The 23,347-nt window shown below is 42.7% G+C and overlaps 1 protein-coding gene across 2 annotated transcripts in view; it reads right to left on the reverse strand.

Annotated features, from left to right (window-relative positions):
- The window catches only part of DNAAF4 (dynein axonemal assembly factor 4), a 64,564-nt gene that overhangs the window by 3,958 nt on the left and 37,259 nt on the right, over nucleotides 1-23,347 (reverse strand). The window contains exons 7-8 of one of the 2 annotated variants that reach the window (XM_075531430.1): nucleotides 7,193-7,346; nucleotides 1,537-1,642 (exon numbers count right to left, since the gene is read on the reverse strand). In XM_075531430.1, the coding sequence (XP_075387545.1) occupies nucleotides 1,537-1,642; nucleotides 7,193-7,346 (260 nt within the window). The remainder of the gene's footprint in view (nucleotides 1-1,536; nucleotides 1,643-7,192; nucleotides 7,347-23,347) is intronic. The other variant, XM_075531431.1, reaches the window with a different exon arrangement.

A 23,347-nucleotide genomic window follows, 5' to 3' on the forward strand; every position in this document is an offset into this window, starting at 1 on the left:
TGCTGAACTTATGGCCCACGACACTCATGCCTGCATACAGCTTGTCTGACATCCATCCTTTCTCTGTGGGCCATCCCAGCTGCCCCATGCTCTTGGACGTTCAGCACTGGACTTGGTAGCCATTTTAGACAGCCAAGCCACCACCAAATGCATAACAATGAGGAAAATGTGACACTGCATAGTCCACTAAGAGCGTACTTGTTCACAGAGCACCACTGTGTTCAACTGCAGTCTCAGGTGGGAATGTCAGTGCCCAGCAACTGAAAACATGTCCCCGTTCCATGCACGTCTGAAATCCACTGTGGAAGCATCCTGAGTATTGATTTGGGCATTACAAACATTGGCAAACTCCCCAGTATGGAATCTGAAAATACTGGGGATTGAATGTACATGCTGCTTAGGCTTCTACACAGAGTGGATTTCCCCAAATTTTGCCTTTAGGCCAATGTGAGTCCCAGTAAATACTCACTAAACAAATTATTTTAAAATGTGACCCAAAAAAAGGAGGGGGGGAAATGAGGAGCAAATGAGAGCAAATGTTTTGAGAATGATGAGGGCAACGAATGTACAAATGTGCTTGACACAATCCATGTATGGAATATAATGAGTTGTATGAACCCCTGATAAAATGATTAAAGAAAAACAAAAAACAACTGTATGGTATGGTTTCTATGCACACAGGCTAAAGCTCTGACTTTGAAATGATGTGGTGACTATAACTTAAGTATAATCTCACCAAATGTTCATATACTGTGATAGATCAGTTATTTCTCAGATTATACGTATATATAAATTAGGACCAAAGATGCTCACTTTTACTTTTCATTGTCTCTTAAGCAGCTCACCTGTATCTTTACTGCATTCATTTTCTGTAGAAGAGTCCTCTGATACTAGAATATTTTCTTAGACCTCACGGTTTTCACATTATGTCTTACCTCCTTTCTGGAATAATGAGAATGAGCTCTGATGGGGCAGTAGTCAAGTGCTCAGTTGCTAACCGAAAGGTTGGCGGCTTGAACGCACCAGCACTTGACAGAAGAAAGATGTGGCTTCTGAAAAGATTAGTCTAGGAAATTCTACAGGGCAGGTTAGTCTAGGAAATTCTACGGGACAGGTCTACTCTGTCATACAGAGCCACTATGAATCAGAATCCACTTACCTACAGTGGGTTTGCATCAATTCGAATAATAGCTTTTGAAAATTTTTCAAAATCATCTTGTTATAAGATTAATTCTGACAGGCAAAATGATAAAAGCTCACTGCTGCTGAGCTGATTCTAAAGCACAGTGACCGTAGAGCAGGTTTCTGAGACTGTAACTCTTTAGAGAAGCACACAGCCCTATCTTTCTGTCTTCCTCTTTCTCCCACAGCCCCTGAAGCAACTTGTGAGCCTGAACCAGTGACCCAGGAGTTAACAGCCCAACCCTGCTCCATCAGTGCCACTAGGACTCCTAAAGTCACAATCTTAATAATCACAACAGTATCGCTTCCGAGGCACCTTGGATCTTGCAGCATTTCGACCAACAGCTTACTTACCTTCTACATACAGCTCTAGCTGACAGAATGCTGTCCCTCGTCTTACGTGTGCTTTCATCCTTGCACTAGCATTGCCTGCCACCGGTGGTGTCAGCAATTCCAGGGCCTTACAAATATACACATAGGCATGCAATTAATCAAGGAAAAATAAAGACTCCTATCGTGAGCAAAAATGTGGGAATAATTCTAACAGTAAAGCAAACCTAAAGGCCTCATTCACTGAATGTTCTGGCTTACCCTGCACAGTAACATATCTTACACACCCATTGTTCTCCTGTCAATATGGTTAGGTTTCAAAAACCAGGCCATTCCATAAAAATTGGTGTTAGGTTAAAATAAGAGCGGGCCACCATCGGATCACAAAATAGAGTAGGGTTGGTGGGGCTTGCTTGATCAAGTGCAATGTAGCCAAGAGGAATTAATGAAAGCCAAATGAAGGTCAAACATGATAGTGGGACAAAAGGAAAGTAGAAGGAAATAGAGGAAAGAACTTGGAGGCAAAGGACATTTATAGAGGTCTAAATACAGGCATGTACATATGTATTAAGGTAACAGACGGACATTGGACCTCTACTCAAGTACTCCCTCAACACAAGAACACTTTGTTCTAATAACCCGGCATTCGGTGATGCTCAGTAAGGAGTAGGTATGCATACATTCTTATTAAACATTAAGAAGTTTTTCAATTGTTCCTATAGGGGATTCATATCTTCTTCTCAGAGTTATAATCTGAAAATCTCTACAGCTTTACCTGTACCAGATAGAAAGATGAAAAAATTGCACTTGTGGTCTTTTGTATTAAAATTAGGTCCCTGGGTGGCACGAACAGTTTGCTTTGGGATATAAGCCATCCAAAAGGGAACCCTAGTGGCATAGTGGTTATGCATTGGGCTCCGACCTACAAGGTCAGCAGCTTGAAACCACCCACTGCTCTGCAGGAGAAAGACAGGGTTTTCTACTCCCGTAAAGTGTTCCAGTCTCGGACACTTGCAAGGGCAGTTGTACCCTGGTCTATAGGATCGCTATGAGTTGGATTGCAGGGAGTTTTTAGGGTTTTTAAAATCATTTTATTGGGGGCTCATACAACTCATCACAATCCATATATACATCCATTGTGTAAAGCACATTTATACATTCATTTCCCTCAACATTCTCAAAACATTTGCTCTGCACTTAAGCCCCTGGCATCAGCTCTTTATTTTCCCCCTCCTTCCCTGCTCCCCACTCCCTCATGAACCCTTGATAATTTATAAATTATTATTTTGTCATATCTTATATTGTCCGATGTCTCCCTTCACCCACTTTTCTGTTGTCCATCTCCCAGGGAGGAGGTTATATGTAGATGCCTGTATTTGGTTCCCCCTTTCTACCCTACCCTCCCTCCAGGCAGTGAGTTTTTGTTTTTTTTACATTTTATTAGGGGCTCATATAACTCTTATCAGGATCCATACATATACATACATCAAGCACATCCATACATTCTTTGCTCTAATCATTTTCAAAGCATTTGCTCTCCACTTAAGCCCTTTGCATCAGGTCCTCTTTTTTGCCCCTCCCTTCCCGCTCCCCCCTCCCTCATGAGCCCTTGATAATTTATAGATTGTTATTTTGTCATATCTTGCCCTATCCGGAGTCTCCCTTCCCCCCCCTTCTCTGTTGTCTGTCTCCCAGGGAGGAGGTCACATGTGGATCCTTGTAATCAGTTCCCCCTTTCCAACCCACTCACCCTCCACTCTCCCAGCATCGCCCCTCACACCCCTGGTCCTGAAGGTATCATCCACCCTGGATTCCCTGTGCCTCCAGCTCCTATCTGCACCAGTGTACATCCTCTGCCCTATCCAGTCCTGCAAGGTAGAATTCGGATCAAGGTATTTGGAGGGAGGAAGCATCCAGGATCTGGGGGAAAGCTGTATTCTTCATCGGTACTACATCGCACCCTGACTGACCCATCTCCTCTCCTAAACCCCTCTGTGAGGGGATCTCCAGTGGCCAACAAATGGGCTTTGGGTCTCCACTCTGCACTTCCCCCTTCATTCACTATGGTATAAGCAACCAAAATGTCCTTTCAAAATCACTATGGGAAAAAGAGCTGTCAATCTGCTTCTGTAAAGAGTATGCCCATCCATTCATGGAGGTCTAGACAAAGACATGTACATGCAAATATATATATAGGAGGATGGGGAAATAGATCTGTGTCTATATTTATAGGTCAAGTATTAAGGTGGCAGAAGGACCTTGGGCCTCTACTCAAACACTCCCTCAATGCATGAATACCTTCTTTTTTTAAATTGGAACTCTATGATGCTCACTCTCCCGACACAACGGCTGGAGCCAAAGTGGGTGAACAAGTAAATGTGGTGAAGAAAGCTGATGGTGCCCGGCTATCAAAAGAGATAGTGACTGGGGTCTTAAAGGCTTGAAGATAAACAAGCGGCCATCTAGCTCAGAAGCAACAAAGTCCACATGGAAGAACACACCAGCCTGTGTGATCGAGTGGTCCCAAAGGGATCAGTTACCAGGCATCAAAGAACAAAAAATCATCATATCATTTGCTGCACACCTCCATGATAGGATCGCTGAAGACAAATGGGTGCATAAGCAAATGTGGTGAAGAAAGCTGATGGTGCCCGGCTATCAAAAGAGATAGTGTCTGGGGTCTTAAAGGCTTGAAGGTGAACAAGTGGCCATCTAGCTCAGAAGCAAAAAAGCCCACATGGAAGAAGCACACCGGCCAGTGCGATCATGAGGTGCCAAGGGACCAGGTATAAGGCATCATGCAAAAAAAAGATATAAGTGTGTGTATGTATGTGTATATATGTGTATATGTATATATGTATATATATACCATATTAAATGAAGGGGGAAGTGCAGAGTGGAGACCCAAGGCCCAAGTGTCAGCCAATGGAGATCCCCTCATAGAGGGGTTTAGGAGAGGAGATGGATTAATTAGGGTGTGAGGTAGTACCGATGAAGAACACAGCTTTCCCCCAGATCCTGGATGCTTCCTCCCCCCAACTACCATGATCCGAATTCTACCTTGCAGGGCTGGACAGAGGCTGTACACTGGTACATATGAGGGCTGGAGGTACAGGGAATCCAGGGTGGATGATACCTTCAGGACCAAGGGTGTGAGGGACGATGCTGGGAGAGTGGAGGGTGAGTGGGTTGGAAAGGGGGAACTGATTACAAGGATCCACATGTGACCTCTTCCCTGGGAGAGGGACAGCAGAGAAGGGGGGAAGGGAGACTCCGGATAGGGCAAGATATGACAAAATAACGATGTATAAATTACCAAGGGAGGGGGGAAAGGATAGGGAGGGGAAAAAAAAAGAGGACCTGATGCAAGGGGCTTGGGTGGAGAGCAAATGCCTTGAGAATGATTGGGGCAGGGAATGTATGGATATGCTTTATACAATTGATGTATGTATATGTATGGATGGTGATAAGAGTTGTATGAGTCCCTAATAAAATGTAAAAAAAGAAAGAAAGAAAAAAAAGAAGAATGTTAAAAAAAAGAGTATGCCCATCAAAACCCCAGGAGCAGTTCTCCTCTGTAATATATGACATCCCTGAGGACCCTGGGTATAATGGGTTACAAGTTTGGCTGCTCACCACAAGGTCAGCAGTTCAAAACCACCAGCCACTCCTCAGGAAAAGATGAAGCTTTCAGCTCTTGTAAAAATTTACTGCCTTGGAAATCCAAAGGGCCAGTTCTACTTTGTCCTACTGGGTTCTATAGGTCACAACTGACTTGATGACAGTGAGTGAGCTGTTGGTTTTTAATGGTGAAATTCTACTCTGAAATACAAGCAATCACCGTGGATGGAGATTGACTTGATAGCAATAAATTTGGCATTTTGATTTGGCATTAAAATTGGGTAGTCCAATTTATTTAGTTACTCAATAAATAATATTGGTTTAAGAAATTGTGCTAGTCAAAGGAAATTAAAATATGAGGGCTTAATTGCTTCATTTTTATTGTTAACCATTTAAGAGATTCCATATATTGTGATCCCTCAACACAAGTTATTTTTATAAAAAAGAGGAAAAAGCTACAGTCATTTAACATACTTATCTGAAGCATCATTAATGGTAATTAGAATACATTAAGTTATCCTTAAGAAAGGAAATGATTATGGAGAATTTTTAAGGTGCAAATAAATACAAAAATCAAATAAATATGAGGGTTAATCAAAATGCATTTCAACTAAGGTTCCAGTTCATAATGTATGGGTATATTCCAGACAAAATATGTTTAAACATATCTATTCAATCAGCGGATGGCAGAGAACAAGTTTTCTCAGTAACATGCTTATCTTAGTCTTATTAGGACATCTTCAGAAACAAGACTCATTCAACACAGTGGTTTCCAAAATGATCTGGTAGTCCCGTGAGATTCAAGGCAGAGGGGTCAACTCAGATGTTTATGGTAGCCATTTTTTTAAATTCCAAATTATTTTGGAATTTTCCCCTTGTTTCTTATTCTTTTGGGATATTTTCTTGAAGGACACAGGAAAATCACAGGGGTTCATTAAAAAGTCTTAAGAAAATTAAAAACTGTACTGATAAGAAAACAGCCAGAAAATATGCATCAAGGAATTTTTGTCCCTCATGATGCTCCTGCTGATCCTCAAGGGTAGCAAAAGCTGTCCCATAAGCATTTTGCTGGGAAACCTTATCCCATTCACCCTATAGCCCTAATTTTGTCCCTCCAAACTTCCTTCGGTTCCTAAAACTCAAAGAAAACTTAAAAGAAACACAAATTCCTCCAGGTTACCCAAACTGCCACATCTACCTGGTGCAAACTAACGAAAGTAGAGTTTTTTGGAGGTGACTGAAGATATGGAAACACTGCCTTCAGACAAATGTAGCTCGAGTGGAGGTATGCCCAGAAACAATACCTTCAATTTTGATATTTTTGTTCAATAAATGTTTCTAGGATTTTTAACAATATTTTTTACTTACCCTCATATTAAATTTGCTTCAGTCTATCAATCTTCAAACCTGTAAAGCTATACTTATTTTTTTGTCCATGAACTCCAACGTATATAAACGAAATAAAGCAACAGTTGACAAGGGGATTTTAATCTGACTTGACAATCTCAAGAAAAATTAGTCCCTTGATCATTACAAAAAAGTAATAGATGATGTTTTAAAAAGCAAGATGGGGGAGGGAGAGGCAAAAATGAGGAGCTGATGCCAGGGACTTAAGTGGAGAGCGAATGTTTTGAGAATGATGATGGCAATGAGTATACAAATGTGCTTTACACAATTGAAGTTTGTATGGATTGTGATAAGAGCTGTATGAGCCCCTAATAAAATGATTTTCAATAAATAAAAAGCAAGATGGGGTTCAAGTAGAAAAAATGTTTTGAGAATGATGATGGCAACAAATGTACAAATGTGCTTGACACAATGGATGTATGCATGGATTGTGATATGAGTTTTATGATCCCCTAATAAAATGATTTTTAAAATAAAATAAAATTTTAATTTTAAAAAGCAAGATGATGCTTAAAGTCCTGGTATCTTAAGTATCTTAAGTATTTCCATTTAACAGAGGAAAAATTGGCATGATATAAACCAATAAGAAGATCACAAGTTAAAATACTATATATAAAAGCATATACACACACACACATGTGTAGGACTATACCTTAGAAGAATCTTCAATGGCCTTGTGCAAGTTTTTCAGCTTTAGGTGGCAAGCAGCACGATTCAAATACAATAATGGAATCTTATTATTTAGTCTTATGGCTAAGTTGTATGCATTAATAGCTGCCAAATAGTTTTCTGTTGCAAACAATTTGCTAATGAGACAAAAACAAAAAAGAAAAACATTGTAACATTGAAACAGAAACACAGAAAAATAATACCTAATCACATTTGGCAAAGGACCGGCTTGCCTCCCTATGTACTCCCTGTACAGTGAACACATTGGCTGTACTGCCTTGGTCTCTACCCCCACACATACCAGATCAAGGAGTGCCGGTGGGACTGACCTTACTTAGGACACCAGGGCCCACCATGACAGGCTTAAACAGGAGTCAAGATGCAGCCTCTTTGCTACAGTGACTGGGCTTATGACCTCGCTAGTCTAAAGTCTATTCAGGGTGAAATCTGTGAGTCTGGTTCAAAGAAAACAATCAGTTGCCATTCAGCCTCTTCTGACTTACGGCAACCCCATATGCTGCAGGACAAAGCTGCACTCGGTGTTTTCCAGGTAGATTGCTAGGCCTCTCTTCCCATGCACCCCCGGAAGGATCATTTGAATTGCCACATTTTCTGATATGAGTTAAGCACCTCCCAGATTTGAGGACAAAATATTGAGAAAACTTCTCCCCCTGCTGGATGTAAATGAAAAGAGCAGAGAGCAAATGGTTGCTGACTATTTTTAATACAGAAGCCCTGGTGGTGTACTGGTTACCCACTGGGTTACTAACCACAAGGTCAGCTAACCCCACAAGGTCAGCAGTTTGAAACTACCAACTGCTCTGCAGGAGAAGGTTGAGGCTTTCTACTCCCGTAAAGAGTCACAGTCCACAGAATTACCCCTCAGGAACAGTAATGGGAGTAGCAATACCATGAGCGTAGGGTAAAGGTGGGGAAGAGGGTGAGAAAAGTGGGAACTGATCACAATGATCGACCCTCCAGGGGGACAAACAACAGAAACATGGGTGAAGAGAGACAGCAAACAGTGTAAGATATAAAAATAATAATAATTTATCATTTATCAAGGGTTCATGAGTGTGGGGGAGGGAGGGAAAAAAGAGGAGCTGATATCAAGGACTCAACTAAAAAGGAAATGTTTTTAAAATGATGATAGCAACATATGTACAAATGTGATTAATACAATTGTTTGGTTTTTTTTGCATACATTTTAAAAGTAGCTTTATTGACTGAATTTCCTTGTATACCCATAGATAGGATCTTATAACAGACAGCATTGTACTTCAAGATAGATCTTGAAATATTGTTTTTTTAATTTTTTATTTTGTAAGGGAGGGAGAAAATGAGTGAGAGGGAGCGAGTGAGAGTGAGAGTGAGTGAGTGAATGAGTGAGAAAGTGAGTGAGATAGTGAGTGAGTCAGTGAGAGAGTGAGAGAATGAGTGAGTGAGTGAGTGAGTGAGTGAGTGAGTGAGACAGGGATTGAGTGGGTGAGTGAGTGAGACAGTGAATGAGTGGGTGAGTGAGAGAATGAGTGAGAAAGTGAGAGAAATAGTGAGTGAGAGAGTTCAGTGAGAGTGAGTGAGTGAGTTAGTGAGAGAGTAAGAGAGATAGTGAAACACTAAGTGAGAGAATGAGTGGGTGAGAGTGAGTTCTTGAGAGTGAGAGTGTGAGTGAGAGAGATAGTGAGTGAATGAAAGAGTGAATGAGTTAGAGTGAGTGAGTGAGAGAGAGTTAGAAAATGAGTGAGTGAGTGGGTGAGTGAGAGAGTGAGTGAGTGAATAAGAGAGTGAGAGTGAGTTAATGAGAAAGTGAGAGAGAGACAGTGTGTGAGAGAGCTCAGTGCGAGTGAGTGAGAGAGTGAGTGAGGGAGGGAGAAAATGAGTGAGAAGTTAGTGAGTGAAGGAATGAGTTGAGAGTAAGGGTGAGATAGTGAGTGAGAGAGTGAGTGAGAGAATAAGGGAGAGAGTCAACGAGTAAGAGACTGAAAGAGTGAGAGACTGAGAGAGTAAGTGAGAGAGTGAGTGAGTGAGGTTGAGTTAGTGAGTGGGAGAGTGAGTGAGAATGAGTGAGTGAGTAAGTGAATGAATGAGAGAGTGAGAGACAGAGACTGAGTGGGAGAGAGTGAGTCAGAGTGAGTTATAAAATGAGTGAGTGAGTGAGTAGATGAGTGAGAGTGAGTGAGTGAATAAGAGTGAGAGTGAGTTAATGAGAAAGCGAGAGAGAGTGTGTGAGAGAGCTCAGTGCGAGTGAGTGAGAGAGTGAGTGAGGGAGGGAGAAAATGAGTGAGAAGTTGGTGAGAGAGTGAGTTAGTGAGAGAGTAAGGGAGATAGTGAAAGACTGAGTGAGAGAGTGAGTCAGTGAGAGAGTTAGTGAGTGAGAGTGTGAGTCAGTGAGTTCCTGAGAGAGTGAGTGAGAAAGTGAGTGAGTTAGAGTGAATGCGATTGAGTGAGTGAGTGAGTGAGAGAGTGAGTCAGTGAGAGAGTGAGTGAGTTAGAGTGAGTGAGTGGGAGTGAGAGTGAGAAAGTTAGTGAGTGAGTGAGAGTGAGTGAGTCAGTGAGAGAGTGAGTGAGTGAGAGGGAAAGTGAGTCAGTCAGTGAGAGAGTGAGTGAGTGAGAGAGTGAGTGAGAGAGTGTGTTAGTGAGTGAGTGAGAGTGAGTGAGTGAGTGAGTGAAGGAATGAGTTGAAAGAGTGAGATAGTGAGTGAGAGTAAGAGAGTGAGTGAGTCAGAGAGTCAGTGAGAGAGTAAGGGAGAGAATGAGATACTGGGTGAGAAAGTGAGTGAGAGAGTGAGTGAGTGTGGGATAGTGAGAGAGTGAGTGAGTGAGTGAGTGAGAGTGAGTCAGTGAGTGAGTGAGGGATAGTGAGTGTGTGAGTGAATGATAGTGAGTGTGTGAGAGAGGGAGTGAGTGCGTGCAAGAGTGAGTTAATGAGAGAGTAAGTCCATTGATACAATTGTTGCATGGATTGCCACATATGTACAAATATGATTGATACAACTGTTGTATGGATTGTAAGAGCCCACAATAAAATGATTTATTTAAATAAAAAAGAGTTACAGTCTTGGAAATCCACGGGGGCAGTTCTGTCCTATTCCAAAGGTTCATTATGAGTCGGAATTGACTGGATCAGAGTGAGTTTTGTTTTGTTTTATAATACTACGGGAGGAGCTAATGTTAGAATAAAGCCGAGACTATGGAAATACGGGGGCTGGGGACAAAAGGAATTTGAGCCCTTGGGGACACACTGAAGCTGCTGAATCAAGCTTCACATGAAATGCAAAATCCCATTGGCTTTTTGATTATGTGATGTAAGAAATTACTTTTAGGATAAAAGCCATTTGACATCATCTCTTGGTTGTTGTTTTAGGGAGCAAAAGCATTCTAATATATTCTGCCAGGTAAATGTGCTAAATTTCTTTTCAAATAATGAATTCTTCAAGGTCAAAAAGTATTGGCACTAGGGTTCCAGTTCATAGACATATGGGATCATTGCAAACAAAATGTGTCTAATAGCGTCTGCAATCACTGCGTGGCTGCAGACAAGCTCTCTCAGTAACACACTTCCCAGAGTCTTGTTAGAGTGCATTTAAAACAGAGCCAAACAAATCTGTGGTTTCTGGTTTTTTCTTTCTTACTCTCTGTTTTAATCTTTATATTATTATTATTTTCTTCTATTTTTATTTTGTTCTTTATTTTTCTTTTGAGTTTCCCAGTTTTCGAAAACTCAGGAATGACAAATTCTCCTGCATGTTGGGTGGGCAAAGTTTAGTATACTTTTTCTTCAGGAGCAAGTTCACAAAACAGAGCAAGGTCACAAAAGCTGAACAGGCAGGGATTAGTAAAGAAGGGAGGGGGTCGTGGGGTGGGTGTGTTCTGCGAAGGAGGAAGTACAGAGGGTGAGGCAGTGCCTTGGGTTTCATTTCCAAAGATTAAAATTCCATATTAGGATTTTCCTTACATTTGAACTGATGGTGGTGATGTAGATAAAACTCTTTTAAAAGTGACTTAACTATGGAAGTGTATGATATATAAGGTGACCAGATTTCAACATCGGTAAAGTGGGACACCATTGATAAAACTCATATCCTGGTGAAATAGCCACATGGCAGCCGAAAACCGCATACCCTAGCTTGTTGTGCATTCTTTCCAAAAATCGGGACATTTTTAAGACGCCACAGGACGTGGGAAAAATTGTTAAAAATCGGGACTGTGCTGCCAAAAGCAGGATGTCTGGTCACCTTAAGGATATGAATACTATATCAAGAAAACTACTACTAAAAAAGACACCAAACTTGACCAATGGTTATGATGGTTGGAGGAAAAGTTTTTGCTTAGGAGGTGTAGTTATATAATTTCATGTCAACTTGAAGATATATAAAAGTGTAGGGGTAGTATCCAACCTGTCAATCAGGTCACAGTCTGAAGCTTGCCTGCGTTAGTTCTTTCTGGTCAGTATTTCTGTGCATGTGTGTTCTGTCTCGTTTGTCTTTCTGGACACTAAGGACCAGCAGACTCATACGGGCAGGGGGTTACACTGCCACCCTAGTACCAAGCGGGGCTGGAAATAACTGCCTTTCCCGTGCAGGGTGCAACAATAAGGCCAGTTTCTCATGTCCACCTTTTCTCCGTATCTATCTTCTCTCTCATGTGGCCTACAGCCTCTTGTCTCTGCGTTTACTTCCTGGGATTCCTGCTACTGGCAGGGCTGCTGGCACTGGGCCTGGCAGTCACTGAACCTTCTGACCAGGCTGGAACGCAAAGGGTGAGTCTGAGCTTCTTCTACCTGTTTGTGTGTTTCGTGCTGGCAGTTCTGCGGTGCCTGCTCTCAGGCTTACTCTAAAATTGACTTCCTCCTTCTCTTGCAGTTCTGTGGAGCCTGCCCTCAGATCTTATCTAAAATCCACTCCCTCCTGAAGGAAGGTCTCCGACAACCCTCCATTCAGCCGGCCACAAAGCCAGCCCCCACCCCCACCCCATCCCTAGCTTCCTGCTTTCACTGTCACAGACCCAAGGTCCCTGTTAGCCAGTTAAAGCCACAGGCCTGCCACAGGTGACTTTCCGTAGAGTCCAGGACTCTCCCCCTGGGCCCCTAGCTCTGACTGGGACACCTCTCTGGGTTACCAGGCCACCTCCTGACTGACGGGTGTGGACGGGGACCAGGAGACGTCCTTCTCTGACCATACCCCTTGAAGTTTAAGATACCATGGAAAGCTCACTCTCTAAGCCTCCCACAGACAGTCCCTTGGGATGCCTCCTGACCAATCTCACTGAACTGGGCCTGGCTCGGGACATTCACCCTACGCGTCTGGTCTTTGTCTATAACCAAGTATGGCCACAATCCCAATTGGACAAACGGTCACGCTGACCAGAAAACAGTACTTTCAATTTCAATATTCTCCATGAACTCAACAACTTCTGTCACCAAACCCCAACATGGTCTAAGATTCCGTATGTTCCTGCTTTTCTTTTTCTTTCTCTGCTCCGGCCCCTCTCTTTGCATCACTTGCCACCCTGCACAAGGACTTTTAGCTCAATTCCCGGCATAGGCACTCCCCAAGACCGAGGCAACTGCACCTCCGACACCTGTCGCCTCCTCAAAGCCAAACCGTCAACTCCTCTCTCTCTCTCTCTCTCTCTCTCTCTCTCTCTCTCTCTCTCTCTCTCTCTCTCTCTCTCTCTCTCTCTCTCTCTCTCTCTCTCTCTCTCTCCTTCCCTCCCTCCCTCCCTCCCTCCCGGCCACCTCCCTGCTCAGCCTCCTCTGAAGCAACACCTGCAACCTCCTAAGCCCCTCAGTCACAGCCTTTGTAAAAAGCGGCTGGGCATTTTCTCACAGGACCCTACCACCTAGATTAAGAAGTTCCCATGCCTCACCCAAGCCTAGACTTACCCTGGCATAATCTTTATGTAGTCCTCACTTCTACCTGACGAGCGGGCGCGGTCTCTACAGCTGCCCAGCAGCATGCAGACCAGGTCCACCTCACAGATGCCACCATGCCCGTAGGCCCTCAGGCAGCTCCTAGAGAGGAGCCAGCTTGGACTTAGCAAACAGATATTCAAGCTGGACAAGAGGGCAAGGCTAGCCGAAACCGCATGATACGATGTTTGCTGGCCGGCTTGCTTGAAAACCATCTCTCATAAAGCAGTTAACATTGACAAGCTGCAAGAAGTTACTTAGCAGCCAGATAAAAACCTGTGGCTTTTCTTTCATGCTTGACTGAGGCCTTAGCCCAGAACACTAGGTTAGACCCTACCTCTCCAGCAGGAGCTACCGTTTTAGCCACTAATTTTATAACTCAGTCAGCTATTAATATTAAAAAAAACTTTAAAAGGCCAAGGGTAGCCCTCAGACCCCCATCTGTGACCTAGTAAGCCTGGCATCTACAGTTTTTAATGCCCAGGAGGAGAGGGCTGAGGCAGTATGTGAGTTCCAAGCATGCCAACAGACTCGCCAGTGGGCCCAGTCTTTGATCGTCACTCTGAGGCTGGCTGGAGGATGGGGTCCGAAGACATCAGGAAACAGCACTCCTAAACATGCCTTTAACTGTCTGATGCCTGGACCTTGCTTTAAGTGTAGCCAGGAGGACACTGGGCTAAGCACTGCCCGAAGTCCCGACCACCCAGCCAGCCTTGTTCTGTGTGCGGTCAGCAGGGCCACTAGAGAAACGACTGCCCCTCGGCGCCTAATTGCAGAGGGGCGTTCCCTCCAAACCTGATCCACCATTGGCACTGCTCGGCCTGGCCACCAACAGTGATTAGACGCCCAGATTAATCATCCCAGTCACCATCACTGAGCCTCAAGTGACAATCTGGGTAGCGGGCAAGCCAGTCTCTTTTTTAGTAAACGTGGGGGATGCCTTCTCGGTTCTTCCTTCTCAGGCCCTATGTCTCCTTCCCAGGTCACAAGCCCTCACAATCCTTAGCAACCCCACCTTTGTTTCTAGATGTAAGGAACTCCCCCCTTTCTCATTGCTTCCTAATAATGCCTCCGTGCCCTGCGCCATTACTGAGTAAGGATCTTCCCAAGCTGGGAGTTAGTCTCCAATGGAACCGTTTCATACCTACTTCTTCTTCCCCAATATCCTTTTTGTTCTTGCTTTCCACCATCGAGGCGCCACCCATACCTTCCTCTTCTCCGCTGCCATGCTACATAAACCCAGAAGTGTGGAATACTTCCTGACCAGTTGTTGCGAGACATCACCAGCTTGTTATTCGTCTCAAAAACCCTTCTACTTTCCCTTCTCGTCCCCAGTTTCCAATATCCCTCACTCACCGTAAAGGCCTGAAAGCTATCATCCAAAGCCAACTCATTGTGCCTGCTCACGCTCCATAACACCCCTATCCTGCCTGTTACTAATAACTCTCTTGTCACACAGGGCAATAATAAGGCCGACACTATTGCCAGAAACCTTACCGCCAACCCAACTCCAATTCTCTACTTCACCATCCCCTCCTTGTCATTGCCCAATGTCCAACCACAGGTAGTCTGTTATTTCACAAATTAGAATGAAAGTAGATTTTCTCTACATAAAGTTTGCAGACATAATATAACTGTTAATTCACTAGCTCATTCTTACGCTCCTATATTCATTACAACTCGTTCTCACACTCACATTCTTACATTCCTATGTTCACTATTCATACAACATTCGCTTACATTCCGTACACATGCCTGCACACACTCACACGTCCATGTGCCCACTCACACTAATTGGTACAAGCTCACTATGTTCATGCATTTGCATGCCCACGTCTGCACACTCTCTCATTAGGGCACAGCATACTCCAAACACAGAACTTTAACAAACAACTCCAGCTGGTAAACTCAACCTCGAAGTCTCTCACCTCCTTGCAGTAACAACTTACATACCTGGCACAGGTAACCCTTCAAAACTGCCATGCATTAAATCTGGTAACAGCTAACAAAAGAGTATGTACACTATATCAAGTCGGAAGTAGCTAAATAAAACATTAAACACTCTGCACCATGGCCGATTAAATCAGAAAACATCAGTGGAGTACCACCAGCTCCTCCTCATGGTTTCAAAGTCCTGTCATGCCCTGGATTATGCCCCTCGTTGGGCCTCTGATAATAATCTGTGTATTATTGCTTTTAGTTCCTTGTGTGTTTAAATTTCTGCAGGAATGGATGAAAACCATCTCCAACCTGACCAACTAGCTCTTAATTCACCCCTACAGTCCGCTGCTGACCAGCCCAGGCCCCAAGTTTCCCAGCTCTTAATTTTTCCCTATCTCATTGTCCGACCTGAGCAGGAAGTAGCTAATGATAGATCACAACTACCGTCATCACTATTATTAAGAATTTGGGATGTTTGCACCAGGTCCAGACCAAGGCAGCCACTTGTACCAACATCTTGAGAAAACAAATGACCTGGCTGAATTTCTAAACACCTGAACTTCAAAGCACCTGCCTTCAGCATTTCGCAGAGCTTACCTCCCCGGACAGAAAACAGCCCCCCACTACCTAGCATTGTTTCCTGGGAACAGCATGATTTACTGACAGGACATCACTGGGCCCAAGACTTGCAACTGCAGCACAAAGAACCTCCCCTGCCCCTTACCGGTTAATATGCCTTTAAACTCATACCCTATATATGTCCTGCCACCCCAATACCAGGTGCAACTTCCCTGACCTAACTCCTTGGGTCTTGGAACCCGCCAGAGGCTCAAGATGCTGGCATCCCTTTCCCTGCTCTCCCTTCCCTCCTGGGAGTTCTTTCCCTGCTTCAATAAAATTTTTCTCAACTTCACATTCCCGGTTAAATTCTATCTCTGTTCCATGCCTCTGTCTCCAACTTTTTGGATTGTACAACTCTTCTAGATATGACTCAATATTGAATTGTGTGACATGTGGATGAAGTACCAATAAAACTGTTTTTAAGAAATCTAAAAAAAAAACCTAGTGATTTCTGAAGGAATCTGTGGGGTCAGCTCAGAAAGTTCGAGTGACTACTTTCAGGACCCCCAAAGAGTAATCTTGAGACATCTTCATAAAAGACATAGGATTGATTACAAGGAGTTATTATGAAGAAGATGTAAGAAAATGTAAAATTAATGGGATAGGGGAGGTGAGGGTAAGGAAGAGGTGTTAACAAACCCAGGGAACAAGTGATTCAAGTTGGTGGTGAGGTGGGTGTGGCAGGCCTGGTAGGGAATGATCAAGGGTAATGTAATGAAGAGGTGTGGGACAGGAGGAAAGTCAAGGGAAATAGAGGAAAGAGCTGGGAGGCAAAGGGCATTTATAGAGGTCTAGACAAAGACATGTACATATGCAAATATATTTATACATGCGGATGGGGAAATAGATCTATGTGCCTATATTTATAGGTGTAGTATTTAGGTGATGGAAAGACATTGGGCCTCTACTCAAGTACTCCCTCAATGCAAGAATACTTTCTTCTATTAAATTGGCATTCCATGATGCTCACCCTCCTGACACAACTGTTGAAGACAAAGCGGGTGAATTAGCAAATGTGGTGAAGAAAGCTGATGGTGCCTGGCTATCAAAAGATATAGCATCTGGGGTCTTAAAGGCTTGAAGGTAAACAAGCGGCCATCTAGCTCAGAAGCAACAAAGCCCACATGGAAGAAGCACACCAGCCTGTGTGATCACGTGGTATCGAAGGGATCAGGTATAAGGCATCATAAGAACAAAAAAATCTTACCATAGTGAATGAAGGGGGAAGTGCAGAGTGGAGACCCAAAGCCCATTTGTCTGCCACTGAAGATCCCCTTGCAGAGGGGTCTAGGGGAAGAGATGACTCAGTCAGGGTGCGATGTAGCACCAATGAAGAATACAGCTTTCCTCTAGTTCCTAAATGCTTCTTCCCACAACCCCCCGCCCCGCCCCCAACTATCATGATCTGAATTCTACCTTGCAAGTCTGGATATAGCAGAGGAAGTACATTGGTGCAGATAGGAGCTGGAGGCACAGGGAATCCAGGGTGGATGATACCTTCAGGACCAGGGTGTGAGTGGCGATGCTGGGAGGGTAGTGCTAGAGCAGGTTGGAAAGAGGGAACACATTACAAGGATATACATGTGACTTCCTCCCTGGGGGATGGACCACAGAAAAGGGGTGAAGGGAGGTATTGGACAGGGCAAGATATGACAAAATAATAATTTATAAATTATCAAGGGCTCATGGGGGAAGGGGGAGCAGGGAGGGAGGGGCAAAAAAAGAGAACCTGATGCAAAGGGCTTAAGTCAAGAGCAAATGTTTTAAAAATGATGAGGGCAATGAATGTACAGATGTGCTTTACACAATTGATTATATATGGATTGTGATACAAGTTGTATGAGCCCCTAATAAAACGTTTAAAAAAAAAAAGAAAAGAAAATGGAAACTTCATTGGTGAGGAACAAGTTGCATGGAGGAATTTTGTCTGCCCAGACACTGCACTTGCCCATTCCTTGATTGCAGCAAGCCTGTCCTAGAATATCATTGGGAAACCTCAGTCCATTCACCCTATCCTGCCCTTCAGACTTCTTTTTGCGACCCAAACTCAAGGGACATTTAAAGGGGGCATTCTTAGACTCTTGGGGATATTCAAACGTCCATTTTGGCATGTTGCAAGTTGATTTACAGCCTGGGAAACCCTAGATATGGTTGCCGTGCATCAGAATCCACGCAGAGGCAGCAGGGTACTGTTTGGCTGTGAATGGAGGCACACTGATCAGCACAACACAATCCATCACCACTCTGGTTAGAAGGGAAGAAAGATACTGTCTAATAGCTAGCTATAATAAAACAATACTTTTCACTATAAGATTCAAACAGGTAACTAACTACACAAAGAAGCCAACTTATAACATGGATTGTAAACGCATTCAAGTCAGGTAAATGGTGGAAGCATATGCTTTGATCTCCAAAAAGTCTCTACAAACATCAGGGCAAGCAAATTTGTCAGATCTGTCCTAACAGTAGGTGCATACGAATGGTCACTGGGAAGTCATTATCCAGGGGTCTCCTATGTTCCCACCCATCTTAGATCAGGGGCACATGCAGTTTTTATCCAAAACTATCCTAAACTATCTCTCTCTTTGGGCAGGTTTGCTGGCCAAACCAAACTCCAAACTCAGGGCCATCCAGTCATCCAACTCCTTGCAAAGGACTGGGCTTCTAAAGCTTGGTGTTTCCAGCTGCGGGGCAATCCTACTGGATGCACAGACTCCCCCAGGACCTTCTCAATCCAACTAGGTGCACAAACTCCCCCAGGACCTGCTTCTGCACTGCTCCAACAATGACACGAAGCTCATGTTTCTTGCTGTGCTGTCTCTGACCCAAGTCTCAAGCCTTCTTCCAGCATCCAGGAAATCACCTCACACAGTTCTTGATGGGGCATGGGCTCAAAACGACATACTGCAAAGAAATTCAGCTTCGCGAAAAGAAACATGTACTGTCCAAGGAGCAAAGGGTAACAAATGGCACACAAAAACCCCAATGTAAACAGACATTCTGAAAAACAGATAGATTCAACAACAGAAAATTCAGAAACAAAGGCAGGATTAACTGGGATGACAGAAAAGGCAAAGCAAATCTTAAAAGGCTGGAATTAGGAAGGCAACAAAAACCTGGCACTTAAGAGTAAGAAGAAAATTCAGACATAGAAGTAATGGTGAAGATGACTTTCTGCAACATTTATAATAGGATCCCTGTGCTAGGTTGAGGAATTGTGTATCCTTAATTCCCTCTTGCCTGGTGTTAGAATTGCTCTACCACATATGGTGTACAAGTAGACTTTGTGAGTAAAGAAGGTATTTTATTTATTTATTTTAAAAATCATTTTACTGGTGGCTCCTACAATGCTTATCACAATCCATACATACATCTATTGTCTCAAGTGCATTTGTACATATGGTACCATCATCGTTTTCAAAACATTTTCTTTCTGCTTGAGCCCTTGGTATCAGTTCCTCATTTTGCCCTCCCTCCTTCATGAACCCTTGATAATTTACAAATTATTATTATTTTTCATGTCTTGCACTGTCCGATGTCTCCCCATACCCCCTTGTCTATTGTCTATCCCCTGGGAGGAGGTTATAGGTAGGTCATTGCGATTGGTTCCCCCTTCCTCCCCCCACCTCCTCCTTACTCTCTTGGTATGGCTACTCTCAATATTGGTCCCAAGGAGTTTATCTGTCCTATAGTCCCTCTATTTCCAGCTCTTACCTGTACCCATGTACATGCTCTGATCTAGCCAGATTTGTAAGGCAGAATTAGGGTCCTGATAGTGGGGTTGGTGAGGGAAACATTAAAGAACCAGAGGAAAATGGTGTGTTTCATCGGTGCTACAAGAAAAGATTTTAAGTATGGAGCCAACACAGGGGCTGACAAAATGTATGTTAAGAATCAAGTACAAATTAATGTCAATGGGACAGAACAATAGCTCATCTCCCTTATATGATGACAATGTCTGTAAGGGTAGCTATTAAAGTTATTTACAAATTCTGAGTCATGTGAAACAATATAATCATATCATACCATGCACATACCTACAATTAGGGCATCTAGACTCTGTTTTATGAGATGTTCTCAGTAAAAAGCTATCTGGTACAATGTTAATTGGAAAAGGAAATACTTTTACAAGCAAATAAAATTGCCTAAGTTATATATATATAACTTCCTGAAAGGTGCATTTGACATTTAAAAATAAGACATCATAGTAGAAGACCAGGTAAAGAAAAGCAAGACCATTCTATAGCTTTTTCTAATAATGAATTTTGGATAGCTATACTTCCCTCAACGGTCTTCCAAAGCACAAACACACTCACTGCCCTCGAGTCAAGCTGACGCATAGAGACCCCCTGTGAGTTTCCGAGACTGTAACTTTACAGGCGTAGAAAGCCCAGTCTTTCTCCCACTTCTACTTGTGAAACAAAGTGGCCCACAGGGTTAAGCAGAAGAAGGCTGTTCTTGCCTGGATAAATACACAAGATCACTATAAAATAAAGTCTCTAGAGATAAGAAAATTTCATTCTTTGGTTTTTAATTTAACATGCTGCCAGTACAATAAGGACGAACCTTGAAAACACTGCACTAAGTGATCAATCATAAAAGGACAAATACTACATAAACTTATGCAAATGAAGTAACCAGAATAAGCAAAGTTATAGAGATCAAAATGATACTAGTGATATCAGGGCAGGGATGAGAGGGGCATCATTGTTCAGGAAGCCGATGATCTATAAATAGTGATGAAAATTGGGTAACAGTTCTTGTTGAGAGTTGAAAAACATGATAAATGCAGTTGGTATCATTAAATTGTATACATGAAAAATACTGAATGGGAATATGTCGTGTTATATGTATTTTTAAAACAATTTTCAAAAATTAATGTTGCTTCTCATTGCTTATATTGATTTTATTTCAACTTTTTTTACTACACCACATTGCTAGACAGTAGATGTTCTTCCTTTCTAATTGTTCTTACTTTTTGCATGTTTATTTGGCACTGTGATTAATCAAGCCTGGACTGCTTCTCTGGGTGCTCCGAGTTACTAAGCTTTTTACCTCTTCTCATTCTCAACTCACTCTCTTGTCTCTTATTTCGCTATTCTTTTTCTACCTTGCTGGAAGAAATAGTCAAAATGGTTTAAAAACAAGAACAGACTATGGTGATTACAAAACACCAGCCACATCTGCCTGTCCCAAAATACACTTACACATCAGATTACTATTAAACATTGCTTCTTCCAGTAATTATGGATGCTGAATATCCGAAATTATATCATTAGTATATCATAAAGCCAGATCAGGCACTGCTTGGGACCATTTGATAGTTCCAATACTGCAATAACGGTGCCCCACAAAAACCCTTTCTAAAAATGCCCACCAACTGTCTTAGCCTTAGGCACTGCCTCCCTTGTCCCCATGTTAACATCCTTATTTGTGGACCTTTCCTATCTTTATCCTCCGCTACTTCTTCACAACTTCTTTGGACTTCCTCAGTTCCTAATTCTGCCACAATTGACTCTACCTTCCAATCTTATCCTTTTCTACAGAATGTTCAGAAAAATAAACCTAGCTCTTCCCTCAGGGCAGTGCCATCTCTACCACTCCCCCTAGGTAAGCTCCCTCATGCCTCCATGGGCCATATTCCAAATCAAGACCAAACTCACTGCCAGTGAGTCGACTCATAGCAACCCTATTAGACAGGGCAGAATTGCCCACTGTGAGTTTCCAAGACTGTAGCTTTTTATGGGAGTAGAATGCCTGTCTTTCAACCTCAGAGAGGCAGGGGGTTTCAAACTGCTGACCTTGAAGTTAGCAGCCCATGTGTAACCACTATGCCACCAGGGCGCCTCTCCAACCACATTAAGATGGTAGGACTGGCATTCTGCAGACTCACCTCTGTTAGCTCTTAGCTGTTTAACTCCTTATTTATGTGAAAGTCATAGTCTTTTGGGAATCAAGATAGCTATTCCTCTAGCCTTCTAATCACTGTCACATGCTAGCTTTTTAAGATCACTCCTCCTTCATTCCTTGAAAGCTTTGGAACCTAGTAGGTTATTAGTTGCTATCAGCTCAGTTCAAACTCACAGTGACCCAACTGAACAAAAATATTAGGCGGCTAGATTTAGGGACATGGGGGTTGTCCCTCCCATGCCGGCAAAGGCCCCATAGAGGAGGTTGGAAAGAAATCAGGCCACTATTGAACACCTATGAGAAACCCAAACTGAGCCCGCACAGACTAGGACCCCCTAGGCTGAGGTAAAACCAATCCTGTGGGCACACCCACTTTAGGTAACAGCAAATGACATCACACAAGTGGGCCTAACTCAGCCAATGAGGTCAACCAAGACCTTCAACCACACCTCCCCCAGCCAGAGGGCACAATAAAGGCAGGAAGCACAGCCCTGCATCAGTCCTGGCAGCTTCTTTGAAATTTGCTCAGCATATAGCTAGAATAAGTATGGCGAAAGGATGCACTCCTGACCCACACCTCTCCTAATTTTAAAGCATTCCTTTCTGTTTGAATGCCTCTGGGTATACGTAGAGGCTCCTCGTTCTAGAATTTCCATTAAGATGTTCTCCACAGTTTGTGATGGCTCATACAACAGAATGCCATTGCACAGTCAATAAGATACATATCAACATTTTTCTGGTACTCCTTGCTTTCAGCCAAGATCCCTTTCATTTCAGCAATGGTGTCCTTTACGCCATGTCCTCTTCTGCATGCAGCTTGAATTTCTGGCAGCTCCCTGTCTATGGACTACTGTGACTATTTTCACATTATCTTCAGCCAAATGTTACCTGTATGTGATATCAATATTATTGTTCACTTACTTTTGCATTCTGTTAAATAAGCTTTCTATGGAATGGGCAAAAATATGGATCTCTTCTAGTCGGTTGGTCTTCCAAATTTCTTGGCATAGACTAGCGCATGCTTCCAGCACCTTATCAGTTTTCTGGAATATTTCAACCAGTCCATTCCTGAAGCCTTTTTTTTTTTTTCACTAATGGCTTCAAAACAGCTTGAACTTCTTACTTAACTACTGTCAGTTCTTGATCAGATGCCACTTTTTCAAATGGTTAAATGTTCACCAGTTCTTTTTGGTAGAGTGAGTCTGTGTATTCTTTCCATCTTCTTCAATGCTTCCTGTGTTGCACCATATTTTTCACAGTCTTTAATATTGCAATTTGATGGCTGGATTTTTTCTTCAGTTCTTTCAGCTTAAGATATGTTGAGCTGAGATTTGCTGAGGATTCTTCCCTTTTGGTTTTCTAACTCTAGGTCTTTGCCCATTTCATTATAATATTTTACTTAGTCTTCTCAAGCTACCATTTGAAAATTTGTTTAGCTTTCTGATATCATTTCTTCCAATAGCTTTAGCTACTGTACATTCAACAGCACGTTTCAGAGTCTCTTTTGACATCCACTTTTGCCTTTTCTTTCTTCCAAGTCTTTTTAATAAGCTGTTGCTTTCTTCATGTATAATGGTCTTTTTTCTACATTGTAAAAGTTATTATTTAAAAATTTTTAATGTTAATCAATTTTATCTAAGGAATTTTACATTTCTTTCTTTCATTTGCCACCCACCAGTTACTACTCAGTTCCTCCAAATTTTGTAAAAATTCCTTTTTAAAGGAACTCATGCAAAAATCTACCACCATTGTCCA

Source organism: Tenrec ecaudatus, chromosome 14 (assembly GCF_050624435.1).
Source record: "Tenrec ecaudatus isolate mTenEca1 chromosome 14, mTenEca1.hap1, whole genome shotgun sequence".
Classification (NCBI taxonomy): domain Eukaryota; kingdom Metazoa; phylum Chordata; class Mammalia; order Afrosoricida; family Tenrecidae; genus Tenrec; species Tenrec ecaudatus.